The sequence below is a fragment of the Amphiura filiformis genome, chromosome 1 (assembly GCF_039555335.1).
Source record: "Amphiura filiformis chromosome 1, Afil_fr2py, whole genome shotgun sequence".
NCBI lineage: Eukaryota > Metazoa > Echinodermata > Ophiuroidea > Amphilepidida > Amphiuridae > Amphiura > Amphiura filiformis.
The window spans coordinates 48,338,184-48,351,766 of NC_092628.1; the positions used below are offsets into that span (position 1 = coordinate 48,338,184).

The 13,583-nt window shown below is 37.4% G+C and overlaps 1 protein-coding gene across 1 annotated transcript; it reads left to right on the forward strand.

Annotated features, from left to right (window-relative positions):
• Positions 1–1,434: 1,434 nt before the first annotated feature.
• On the forward strand, positions 1,435–8,874 carry LOC140166407 (prolactin-releasing peptide receptor-like). Its single transcript, XM_072189867.1, has 4 exons — positions 1,435–1,869; positions 2,685–2,808; positions 6,051–6,341; positions 7,367–8,874. The coding sequence occupies exons 1-4, from the start codon at positions 1,466–1,468 to the stop codon at positions 7,700–7,702; spliced, it is 1,155 nt and encodes a 384-aa protein (XP_072045968.1). The 5' UTR covers positions 1,435–1,465; the 3' UTR covers positions 7,703–8,874.
• Positions 8,875–13,583: the final 4,709 nt, after the last annotated feature.

Below are 13,583 nucleotides of genomic sequence, written 5' to 3' on the forward strand. Positions count from 1 at the left end.
AAATAGGCAGAAAATTGGGCAGGGGTGTAGTACCCCCTTAATACAATTAATGCAATATTATTCAAAATCATATTGCGTTTTCGCTTCTTTTTACATATTACATAAATTTTTATGTACTTAAATTTTGACCAAGGTTCTTCAATTTAAGCCTTATAATGTTTTGGAATAAATAATTAAGACTATATAGTTCATTTTATCTACGAGTATGGAGAATAGATGAGATAAATTTTCTTTGTTGACACAGCATTTCAGGAGCTCGTTATATCGAGCAAAATAATCATAGTAGTCTATTACATTAGGCTTGTACTTTAGGGTTTCAATTATAATGTTTATTCAAAATATAGGTTTTGTTGTTTGTTTAACGGTCAAAAGCGGGTAGGGCCCTTCCTCTATGAAAAAAAAAGAAGGAATATTTGTTGTACGATTTTGACTCTCATATTTGCAATATCTTTAATATATATTTAAGGGGTAACCAACCCCTCGGGCTCCCACAGAAAACAGTCGATTTTTTAAAAAGGTTATTTCTTGAAAATGGTAGGTGGTGTGTTGGGGTGTGTACATATATATACACATACGTGTTTTAATGTAAATACAAATTTCTCAGTAAATGTTTAAAAACAAAAGTCTGCCTACTGTATTCCAGAATCCAGAGACTATACCAATTATCACAATGACCGCATCAACACAATGTACGATGTACACCATGATCTAAATCAGCAGAGAGAACGATCACGTTTGTTTGCCAGCAAACAATTATCCATTGCACGCGACCAACGTTTCTTGGAATGTTTCGTTGACTGAACGTTTGAAATATATAATTCTTTCGGCTTTCAGCGACAACACTGGCTTGCATGATCCTGCCATTTTTACAGTGGTGTCAATTTTATTTTGCAAGTTTTCTGAAACAGGACTATGTGACCTTTTTGTCCTTTATGTATATCCATGTCTTTTAATTTACATACGCATGCTTGAAAAGAAGCACCGTAAATGGCATTGACTCAGTATTCGCACATGCAGTGAATACATCGAAGTGATTGTTGAATCAATTTCACGCTTTGCTTTCCTTTAAAGATTGTTTCAGTGAATGTTTGCCGTTGTTGTAAAGTATAGTCCAGTGGCGCTCTGTTAATTAATTTTGCAAGAACTGCGCATTGTACACAAATTATATAAAACTGGACCTTTTCACACACTGTAAAAAATATTTTACTCAACATTGAGCTATAGGTCACAACTCAATTGTTGAGTAAAAAATTACTCAACATTGAGTAATTTTTTACTCATTTGAGTAAAATATCTTTACAGTGCATTAATAACGTTGTTATGTTGCAGGTACTTAAGACATGTAAGAGATTTAAACACTTTTCTATGAAGTCCTTATACCTTTGAAATGCACGTCAATTAATACCTGTTTCTGTGGTGTGTTTTTTCAGATTCGTCATACAACTCACCTTTTAATCTGTTTAATATGGAGCCTACAAATTACACAACAATGATTCCAGACCACACAAACTATTCTTCCATTCAGGATTACACCAATGTTACCAAAACTGACGAGGCTCATTCTTATCTACTGCTACTAAACCAGATTGCATTTCCCATTACATGTGTCGTAGGATCTATTGGTAATCTACTGGTCATCTTTACGATCTGGAGGGTGAACCGATTACATACGGTCATGTATTTTGTCTTGGGGAGCCTTGCTATGGCAGATTTGTTGCTGTGTCTATTTTTTCTGCCGTTTATTTTACAGGAATTATATAATGGTGAGAAATGGGTCCATGGACAAGCAGCTTGTAAGATAGTGTTTTACGTGTACCTAACATCATGTGTCGTATCAATACTAAGTCTAACGGCTGTTAGCATTGAAAGGTAGGCAATTTTTTAATTACAAGTATTATATAAAATGTATAATTATACAAATGTATTTTTACAACGTGGTCTGCATGATCTATTATAGAAAGGATCTGATTTACAAACAAGACTGTTGCATAGGTGTTTTTTGTCAATGTTTACCGCCAGTGGTGTAGCCATGAGGGAAGTTCCCCCCTGAAATGTTCAGGAATATAAAATGAGGAACACCAAAGAGTAAAGTGTCATTAAAATGGCTAAAAATGGGATGAAAATTGACAAATGGGAATACACACAATACCATTAACATAGCCCAAATGTTTCATTCAAAATTTGTTTTAACTTAAGTGAAAACGGTGTTAAGTCCGGGTCCTCTTGGAAGCAGCGGGTCAAGTTTTATTGATGAGACGATGTTCCAGACGTACATCCTACATTAGGAGATTCAGTTCATACGACAACATCGGTAACACTAAAATAGTTGAATTAAGCAAAATTAAGAGAAGAGAGGTGTTAAAGGAGTATTTAATGTTAAAAAAAAACGTTGATCCACAAGCCTGGGCACACTTTACAGGTTGTCGCTGACCACTACGGCTTAAATCACTCCATAAACCATTTAACAACAATTCAGGGACTTTGCTGCTACAAGAGCGCACACCCCACAAATAACCTTTGCAACCAGTATTAGCTCCCCGAATTTCGTACGGGTTACAACGAGACAATTAGCAGTAAGTTCCTTGTCCAGGGGAAGGGAGTACTGTCCAGGGGAAGGGAGTACTGAATTTGTTGTTATTAACTAACGGTCCAAAAATAAGGATTGATTTACTTATTATTTATAGATTCGTCGCTGTTCGATACCCATTGAAATCTCGTCGGTATCTGACGCTGGGGAATGCAAAGATAATGGTGATGGTGATCTGGATTGTTGGTGCCATTTATGCCACCCCAGCCTTGTACGCATACGTAAGTACATAAAAGGCAACAGGGTCAAAACCGATAAATCGTCAGTTCTTGGAAAAATTCGTGTCGCACACGTTGAATTATAATTTTCACGAATGCTTTAACTGCCATTGTTAATTACTTGGCATAATCAAACAACCAGACTACACTCAGAAAAATGGTAATGCTTTTTAATCTTATTAATTCTTAATTCCTTATAAACCACGGCAGGCTGTTTGAGGGATTTATGGTCAAAACACTCTGTCGCAGGTGAAATATTTTTGATATTCAATGTTGCTTATTTTCAGCCAGACGTGCATTTTGTTGGAACATGGCACGTATTTGAAGGAATAATCTATACTGATATAAAGCAGCGAAAATGCCATGGCATACTTTGAGTTTATAAAAATACCATCGTACCTTAGTCGTTGCAAATACTGAAATTGAACCAAAGTGTCCTTAAATATACGGTTTAGCATGCAAGTTATATGATATACGAGTGGATATTCATACGTAGTGGTAGATAAAATGAATTAAAGTTTAAACTTCAACACTACACTATTTTTCGCTCACCTGGAACGTTTTCACTAGTCCGACTAGCGTCTTCAGCAGATGGTGATGCTGTGTTGATATCTTGTCTACAGTTAGGATACGTGTAAGGATATACCCGGTGATAAAGCAGCCGAACTTCATGGTCGTGTAGTTAATGCAATCAAGACTACTAAACCCCCGACTAGTAACATCACTAAAGAAGAAAGACTTGCTCTAGATAAGCTTAAAAAGGACACTGATATTATTATTGTGCCTGGTGACAAAGGCAGGGCCACTTGTGTTATTGACGCAACAGTGTATGTAGAGAAAGCTAATGCTCTTCTGCAAGATGAGAATGTTTATGAAAAGTTAAAGAAAGATCCAACACAGAGATATCAAACCAAACTCATCAAATTATTCAAAGATCTCAAGGCGAAAGGTGCCATTGACTCTAGAACTTATTGGAAGTTGTATCCCACCGTGTGTGATGTACCAACATTTAAAAAAAAAGCCGGTGCCCCGCTTAGACCGATTATTTCCAGCATCGGATCGGTCACTTGCGCGGTTTGTGTCTGGGATCATCTCTCCTCTTATTGGCAACACTGATCACCATATTACCAACACTCAATCGTTCGTGGAAAATATTCGCGATTTGTAGTTGGAACCGGATGAATCCCTAGTATCATTTCGTCGGTCGCAACACATAGTGGCGTAGAGTGATTTTCCAAATTGTCCGTTTCACATAGTGGCGTATAGGTTACGTGCTAGCTATTATCCTATAATAGTTACTTATTAAAGATACAATTTAATAGTTTGAACCTTAAACTTCAATTTCAAATGGAATCGGGCAACTGAGAGATATCAGTACAGGAGTATCGACTCCGTTACTAGTAGCATATCCTTCAAAAACGTTTTGCTCGTAAACGCATTTTGACCTTCACGTACGCCATGTGTTGCGACCGACGATTTGATGTGTCAGCGCTTTTCACTTCCATCCCTGTTGACAAGACACTTGAAGTCGTCGGTGACCTTTTAAGGAGTGATACCAGCTGGAAGAAAGGTGAGGCTGAAAATCTTGAGCCTGAGCAAGTGCTTGACTGTCTAAGCTTTTGTCTTGACACTTCTTATTGCGCGTTTCGTGAGACCTTTTATTTTCAGCGCTATGGATGTGCTATGGGAAGTTCGTGCAGTCCGCTTTCCGCTGATGCGTATATGGAATATTTCGAAAGTCAGGCACTAACATCTGCCCCCCCCACCCGCCGCGTGTTTGGAAGAGATATGTGGATGATACCTTCGTAGTCATAAAAACTGTGCATATCGAGGAATTTACCGATCATATCAATAACATTGATCCTAACATCAAATTTACGCGGGAGGAAGAGGAAGGCGGTAAACTTCCTTTCCTTGACACTTTGGTTTGTCGCCAGCCGGACGGAACTCTCAAAGTCAAGGTTTATAGAAAACCAACCACACAGAGCAATATTTGAACTTTTCATCTCATCATCCACTGGAGCATAAGCTGAGTGTTGTTAGAACGCTACTCCACCGTGCGGAAACCGTCGTCACAGACCCGGCAGATAAAGCAGAGGAGATTGCTCATTTCTTTCGCGGTCAGCCCAAAAGAAAAAGACAGTTCTTCTCAGAACCGAGACACAGAAACAGCCAACAAAGGATTTGTCACCCTACCTTACATAGAAGGTCTTTCTGAGAAGCTACGCAGAGCGTTCAGAACTGCGGGAGTTTCAACCACCTTCAAACCTCAAAATACACTGTGGAGTGCGCTTGTAGCCCCTAAAGACAAGACAGAACCCATTAAACAATCTGTGCTGATTGTGACGCTAGTTATATCGGCGAGTCTGCCAGGAAGCTTGAGAAAAGGCTTAGTGAACACAAGTCAACTGCTGGCAGCTCTAAATCAGCGGTCAGAGAACATGTAGTGAGATCTAAAGGTCACCAGATTGATTGGGAAAACGTCAAGGTGCTCGAACGGGAGCAAAACATTTTTTTCCGAAGAGTTCTTGAAGCCATACAAATAAGGACTCAAAAACCGAGACTAAATCGTGACCAAGGACTAGAAATAGATCCTATTTGGGACGGTGAATTATTGTACATCATCGGCTAAAGTCTGCGTTGTGTGCTTGTGACAACACAAACACATCATTTTGCTATGTTTTTGGGCTATGTGAGAACAAAAGGTCCTACTTATTCAAGTAAGGGGGAGGACTTTTACATGACTTAAATTTAATCCATTATCGACAGTCGCCTTGTGGGTAGGTCAGTTAGCAATTTAATTTTTTTTCCGTGACAAAAACTTTTTGACTTGCTTTTCTAAATGTTGTTTTAAGGCGAGTACGATGACAAGAGCCGTATTTATCCATTAACCATTTAACTAAAATAATTGAAGGCCTAATGTATTTCTTAATATTATAATACATTGATCTTACAAGAAATGAGTCAAGGACCCATATGAAGCCAATTATTGCATTTATTTTTTCATAACCTCTTTCCGAGAAAAATCATGCACATCTGGCGGTAATTACATCCGTTATCAAGCCTCGGGATTCCTTTAATAAAACCATACTATACCACTTGTGTGTCAGCTTTATTTTGTCTAAACATCTGAATGCAAACACCACTATGTCATGCATGCTCCCCTCCCACCCGCCTTGGTGTAATCTAACCAGGAAAAATAATGTATAAAAAATCAAACAAAAGATTTACTTTTCATATTTCAGAACATCGCCGACCAAGTGCGAGATGGCGAAGTGGTATACAACTGTTACCTCCGTCTGCCAACTTACACAGCCTTTCAAGTGTGGTTCCTGTTGTATTATATGATCCCGCTCTGTCTTATTCCTATTACCATCATATCATTATGCTATATAGCGATAATCCAAACGATCTTTTCGCGCGCAATGCCAGGGGAACAACAATTGTCAAAAATGAAGGATGACACCAGAGAAACTAATGGCGTGGATGATAAATCGAGAAAGGAATCGGCAAAGAAGAAGAAGGAATTGAAGCAGGTCAGTTGTTTTGTAATCATGTCTCTCAATTGGTATCAAATTAATTTAACCGAGGTGTGCATTGAGTGGATAGCCAGGAGGGTGAGAGTTTAAGGTTCCCCCATACTCCTGCAATATGGCGTCTATAATTGTCTAAACCTAGGATAAACCTGGGAAAGTCCGCATAGAATATTTGACATAGTGTTTCACACCAAATGATGAGAATTCCTGATAAACAATGGTGGATCACACCAGACTTTAAGGCGGCACGATCTTTTGTGCGTAATTATAGCGGGCCAAGGGATTCACTCTATCCCCGGGACTCTATCATTATAAAAAGATTATTTGAAGAAATCAAAGAGCCCTAGGAATAAAAATTGTAGTGTAATTCACGACAGACACAATTTATTTTAATGACAAAATTTATTTTTGTAATCGATCAAAAAACAAACGTTTTATACCAATTTTGAATTTAGCCTGAATCCGCAAATATGGCACCTCTTGCCCCTTTTTTAGGTCAAGACTGTTTTTACCATTATGCAGTAAACCATTGTTGAATGCATGTTCAAAAAACTCTGGGGAAATAATGAGGACATGTACTGTTGAAATATCTTTTGTTGATTTCGAATGATGTCATGAAGTCGTAAACTTTAAAGTCAAATTCCCGAAAGCAAAACAACACATTGCGATGCAGATATTTGCCGACTTATGCAATTTCATCGTCGTATCCGTGTCTTCATTATTTGTTTGAAACCTTTTCCAAACGTTCGTGTTATTTATGCATAAAACGGCCAATCTATCTTTACAAAATGCGCCATTTTTATGTAAACAAAAGGCTAAAGATAGCATTATGAGATTTATGTTTTATTATTACACTCATCTGTGCAACTGCCTCCATGGTCTAGCAGTAAAGACCTCGGCTCGTTTTGCGACCTCATACACCCTACATCTCACATACGTACCTCACTCTACCCATATCCACCTTCCGCTCTCATTCACAAACTTTCTCAAATATATATTTTTGTGTTTTATCATCTACTTTACAGCTTATTGCGATGCTGGTTCTCATCATCGTCTTATTCATGCTCTGCTGGTTTCCCTACTTCGCCTTTTTTGTGCTTTGGTCCTTCAAAGCATTCTATTGGAGTTTTGAAGTTGAAAAGGTCTTCAATTTCATTAATCTTCTTGCTATCATGAATTCGGCCATGAACCCACTTATATATGCCTTCTTTTCACCGGTCTTCAGAACTTCTGCAGTTTGGGCAATAACAAGTCTCTTTAGACGAGGAAATACTGGTCGCCCTTCGCAGCTGAACTATAGGACGACAATGACGACCGGTACATCAGTCACTAGAAATCGTAATGCAAGTACTGTTGCGTAAATAAGGACTTATGCTGTGTTGTGTGTCTTAAAATATTTTTATTACCAAACCGCCGAGTAGCTACCATAAAATTCTGCCGACATGATAGTAAATGGTAATACAATATTAAGATACAATATCTAATTTGGTCCTACAAGCTATATCAAAATGATTGGTGCCCATCAGTTTTGATATTTAATGACATGTCTGCTTCTTCCAAATGCAACATTGGCTCTTCTTCAAATGACCAGAAGGTGTAGGACCGTTTATAACATTAATCTACAAATTAGGTGGATCTTGTGTTTCATGTTGGTATGAAAGTCGTATCCATAATCTACTTCATGTAATTTTACACGAAGAAGTAAATACATGAAGGATCGACCCATAATCCCTGGAAATCGCTGGGTACTATACTTTGATCAGCTCGTAATGGGCGGGTCTTATAACATCGCGAATTAATATCAAAATATTTCATTTTGGGAATTTACTTGTGATATCTCGACAGAAACATCGGAATTATTAATTTAAGTCCTATACTTTGTCTATTTTCTTTAACACGCAAAATTTAGACCAGACAGGTCAACTAATAGCACTCTTAACGTGGGTCTACTTTTCGGCGTAGTGGTAAAAGCCTAACATTTCCAGCCTATTACGAACTGATCAAACTATAATCACTTTGATACACCCTGCATAGCGCTATCGGTGCTCCGATATACCTGAACCAATGGTTCTTTCTAGGACCCAATACACACATATTGTATATGAAAAACACCGTGACAATACGTGCTTGGAAGAGTATGCTGTATGCTAGCATACGTATGGTCACGGTGTATCCCGTTGTCAAAATACCACGTACATTAGTACAGTAATAGCGCCCTCTGTTGGTCATAATTAACTTTAAAACGTATTTTCAACGTAGTGAAGAAATATTTAATTTGCGATTGTTTATTATTATTTTTATACATATTATTACATAAAAGAGTCATCGGTACCAAATGTACAGTGCTGTAGGACCAAATAAGACGTAGTACCTTAGTTTTTTTTTTAAAGTTTAATGTTAAAGCATATCCTTTTTAAGGTTGTCAAATGTCTTATTATTCAAAAAGGTAAGAAAGTCTCTCATATTTGATATTAATACGGGCAAATAGGAAATATCATTGCACACTGCTGTTCAGATTCTTTATTGCCTTGTATCGACTCAAATGTGATGTTCTTTTGTAAAATATATTAATAATTATGTAATACAAATACGATAGTCATGAAAGGTACTAAAAAAAGTAACTATAACCCCTTAAATGATGACCATTATCCAAAAGCGGGCGATTGTATTACAAATTTGTAAAATGCGATGGAATCAGCATTTATTTCTGCACATTTTGACACCTCATTTGTAGCAATTGACTAAATATTGACGTCACAGCGTACATTTAAATCAATGTAACCCAAGATTTGAAAGTTGCAGTAAGTTGTATTGATTTTGTATTCAGTATAATGGAAGGAAATCTGTGTAATGATAATTTTGTGTAATGAGTGTTTTTGTATTGTATGTAACTGCAACTTTCAAATCTGTACCTCACTACATTAAATTGACCGGTGTTTTATCGTATCAAATGAGGTGTCAAAATGCGCAGAAATAAAGTCTGCTTCCAACGCATTTTACAGAGTTGTAATACAATAGCCCCTTTTTGAATAATGGCCATTATTCAAGGGGGTTAGTTACTTTATTTGAAATGTTTATGAAAAATGGTGCTTTTTAATATTTTTTTATCTTTAAACACACCTCGACCTGAATAAGGAAATGAGGCTTTGGCTGGTGAAACTAAACAAATACTGCCACTCCAAATCTCTTTGTTTTTTTGCGTCATTTTATGTATGCAAAACTGCTAATATTGGTCAAGAAGCCTCTGATTTGCCCGCTGCTTTGACTTCTTTTAATTTTTATTGCACTGAGGAAAAATGGGTGCTTTGAAAAGTTCTCGCGTCAATATGTTATTGACGTGAGAACTTATCGCAAGGGGAATTCTTGACAATGAGTTAGACTTCATAGTGTTGGTGCGCCTTTCATCCTTATATTATAGGCCAACACTGAATGAGATTTGCAAAATTGTTTTTAACGCATGCATGTAAAAATTCAGTTAACAAGATTTCATGTTATGGCGGTAATTTTTAGGTGTTTATGTATTATACAGAAGTCACTGTGAACATAATTATTTGTTAATATACGTGTGTTGTAGACTGTCATAGATTTGCTGTGTACAATGGTATCTTCATTACTTGCAGGCGGCATAGGACACGCAACACGTGACGTTCGAGACTGGCGAAAATACAAGGCCGACAGCCCCATTCAAAATACACGGTTAGCAGTTACAAATTGAAAAACAACATACTTACAGTGGGGTACTTTGTAAAACCCCAACGGTTTTAGAGTAAGATAGTTTTGCTTTGACACCACATAACAAATTTAGAATTGTTTGTGAAGATTTCATGATTATGTGTTAATCCAATGGCGACGTCAAAAATAGCGATATCGCATCCACCATCATCTGAATACTTGGCCATTTCGTTGATTTGTTTTGCATTAAAGCAAATAAATAAGAGCGGAATACTAATATGGCCGTCATCAGGCGGATCATATCCGGCTGTTGAAAAGTAATATAATTCCAAGTGACTATAACACACCTAAATTGTCTCTTTGGCCTTTATATCCCACCAAGTGCCTTACACGATTCCTCGATCTAAGGCAAAAAAAGTCTTTGTACTGCAACAAGTCGATAACGTCGCCACCTATAGTCAGTAAAATGCAAAGGGACGGTTTAGACCAATAATATTATTATATAGATGGATTCGTATGTATGCGAAAAAAACTACAATAAATCATCGTATGCGACGTGGCCCTAAAATTGCAAATACTAGCAAAGAAAGTGAGTAAATAAAGTATTACCGATCGCACGGTCATCTCAAAACGATGTTCTACCCGCAAAGTACGTCTTGCGTATGCGTACGTCTGTCAAACATGTGTTAAAATTACCGCGTACGCTTTGAAAGCCTTCTGGCGCGTTGTTATATAAAAGCGCGCGAAATGACAATGCATTTTATGCGCATGCGTTTGCAGGGAAAACCTCATTTTGGTTAGTCTCGGTCCCAGCCGATTTGTGCTCCTTCGTCACTAAACAAATCGTCTGGCGACAACCTCATAGTACGTCTTCGCTGATTGGCTGAAAATTAACTCACTAAAAATTGAGTTAAATTTTGGCTGTCACTTAGCGCTGGGCTTCAGCGCATGCAGCGGTTGATGGACAGCTATCCGGTTACATAAATCCACACAATGTACGTGAGTACCCGCTGAGAGTCGCTGACATGAAAGGCGATATCAGACGACTGAGACGATTGGTGCCTCAGTGGCTGCTAAGCTAGCGTCCATTTTGCCTTTTCGGTATCTACAAATAGTGGAGGACCTATGATGTTTAGTGTCACTTACGCCAATCAAGTCTAGCCAATTGAAAACAGTTTTATTTGGAAATGCATTAACCAATCAGCGATCGTCATTTATCGGGTTGTCGCCAGACGGTTTGTTTAGTGACGGAGGAACACAAACCGGCTGGGACCGGGACAACATTTTGGTAGGCGGATCCGAGCAAAAGGCGAATGTAACTGTAACATTGTTATTGCATAGGGCTAGCTGTACTTTTGTTATACTACATGTATCTCCTAAGGAAGGTAAATAAGTAATCAATTATGTAGTTACCTTTCATGCTTACAATAAAATCTTTCTCGGCAAACCGAGCAAAACCATACAAGCCAAGCAAGCATACAAAATAAAGAATGAACGTTAAGCCCGGATCATGTACCAGGGTCAAACGAATGACCCTGGTTCGTGGCTGCATAAAAACAAAAGATCAACAAAAGAATCGATTATGCAAAATAGAAAAATGATTTTTGTAACAACCTTAAGATGAAGATGTGCTTTATTAACAGAGACCCAGCTTAGATCAAGTCGGGCATTCCATTATGATTGGCTGAGAGTTTGCTTGTTTGACCTTGGTGGTTTGGCATTAAAATAGTAAAGAAAAATAGGGTAGAAATCCTTTTATTGGTTTCTGCGGGAGTTTCTGAGGTGGTAATCAAACCTGGACTGACTTCAATACAAGAAAGTGAGAAATAACAGAAATGAGATCTGTATTAATATGTTTTTAAATTTGAAATTTTGCGTTCATGGTCCTAATAATATTCTGTTCAAAAGAAACTGCCAACTCAACGAGAGGAACAGATTCTTTTTCGGGACGTATAATTTTGAAACAATGATATTGACTGCAGCGTATAGTAGTAAAGGCGGGCATTTCAGAGTGAATCTGGAAATTAGATGAGTTTGTGGTAGGTATCATTTTGTAAGAAGCTTCAGGAGATGGTTTAAGACTTTTGCCAAAGTTATCGTCACCCTAATTACGATAGTTGAACTTTTGACCTTTACTCCTCATTACCCAAGTAAATAACCAATTTTTGTGTTTTAAGGGGATGACCTAAAACGGGCATTATATGCAATTGTCATATTAATCAGTGACGAAATTTAAAATATTTACCAAGGTGCTTTCAACAAGATGTAAATTTCAAAAGAGTTGTAAATAATAATAATGTTATATAGTAAACATATTTATTTATGAAAGCTTAGTGAAAACTGTCTGTAAAGTCGTGCAATATTATATAACCAAAATTGTTAGAATAAACGTGTAGTAACTAAGTACTATGTTACTAAGTATTGAAAATGGAATTAAATGCATAGTTCACATATTACATTGTTACCAGTTACGGCCAGTCCATTGTTGTTTGCTGAAAACGTTTTTAAAGTGGCCACTTCACATGGCATGTACACCATATACGAACTACATTTTTGATGAAAGATATGACGGACCTTACATGGTATAAACGCTGTCATATATTATTTTGTAACACTATGCGTCACAGCCGTAATAGAAACACTCCAATGTTCATAAAATCATTTCAAAAACACCCGATAGGATAACAGCTTCACATTTTATTAAACTTCCATGTATGCATTTATGCCAAGTTTCTTTATATATATCATTGGCCAAATGTTAGTATGGAGCTGCGAACCCAATATATTTTTGGAGAGGCGTGCGCCAACCCTGCCACTCTGGATTGTGTATGTGCAAGTTTACCCCAGTATTTCCTACTTATATTGTACTATAAAAACCTCCACAAATGAATGTACCAACTTGTTTGAATGGCTATAAGTTTGAGCACAAATAATTAAAAGCAACAAGATTGATACAAACGTGTTCATAATTTCTTAAGCTACAATATGAAAGCGCACTGATGCGCAGACGTCAGTTAAACACATTACAGGTCCAATGTGTGTCATCGCTCAGCAATAGCTAGCAAGTGGTCTTTTCAGTTGGTTGATAATTCGCCGTAGTAGTGACGTCATAATCGGATTAACTACCATAGCAATAGACGAATACAATTTTTGAATAGATCGCCCTGCACTACAAGCAGATTGCACTCTGACAGGTGCGAGTGATCAGCATAATATGCATTCTATAGATTTACGATACAGATCTTTCTGTTCTTTGACATCTATCATGTCTATGGTTCAATGCTTAGGTTGTAGTGCAGGGCGATATAGTCAAAATTGTATTACTCTATTGCCATGGTAGCTAATCCGATTAACTACGTCATTTCTAACAACAGCTTTAGGCAGTATACCTTACTTGTAAAACTCTACAAAGCAAACGCATACTTCAGTGTCACAGTAGCATTCGTAATCGGACCAAGTATTTTTAAAATGCGTAAAAAACAACTTGATTTTAATGGTAATTTGATACACATTCGAAGGAAGTCTGATTACGTTTTTTTTTTTTTTTTGTGGGCAGGTTTTCGATGAAAT

Bases quoted from the DNA above. Each gene is read 5' to 3' on its own strand.
- LOC140166407 (XM_072189867.1), top strand. From the start codon at position 1,466: ATGGAGCCTACAAATTACACAACAATGATTCCAGACCACACAAACTAT. The intron at 1,870-2,684 runs GTAGGCAATTTT...TATTATTTATAG, and splicing joins ACGGCTGTTAGCATTGAAAG to ATTCGTCGCTGTTCGATACC. The intron at 2,809-6,050 runs GTAAGTACATAA...TTCATATTTCAG, and splicing joins CCCCAGCCTTGTACGCATAC to AACATCGCCGACCAAGTGCG.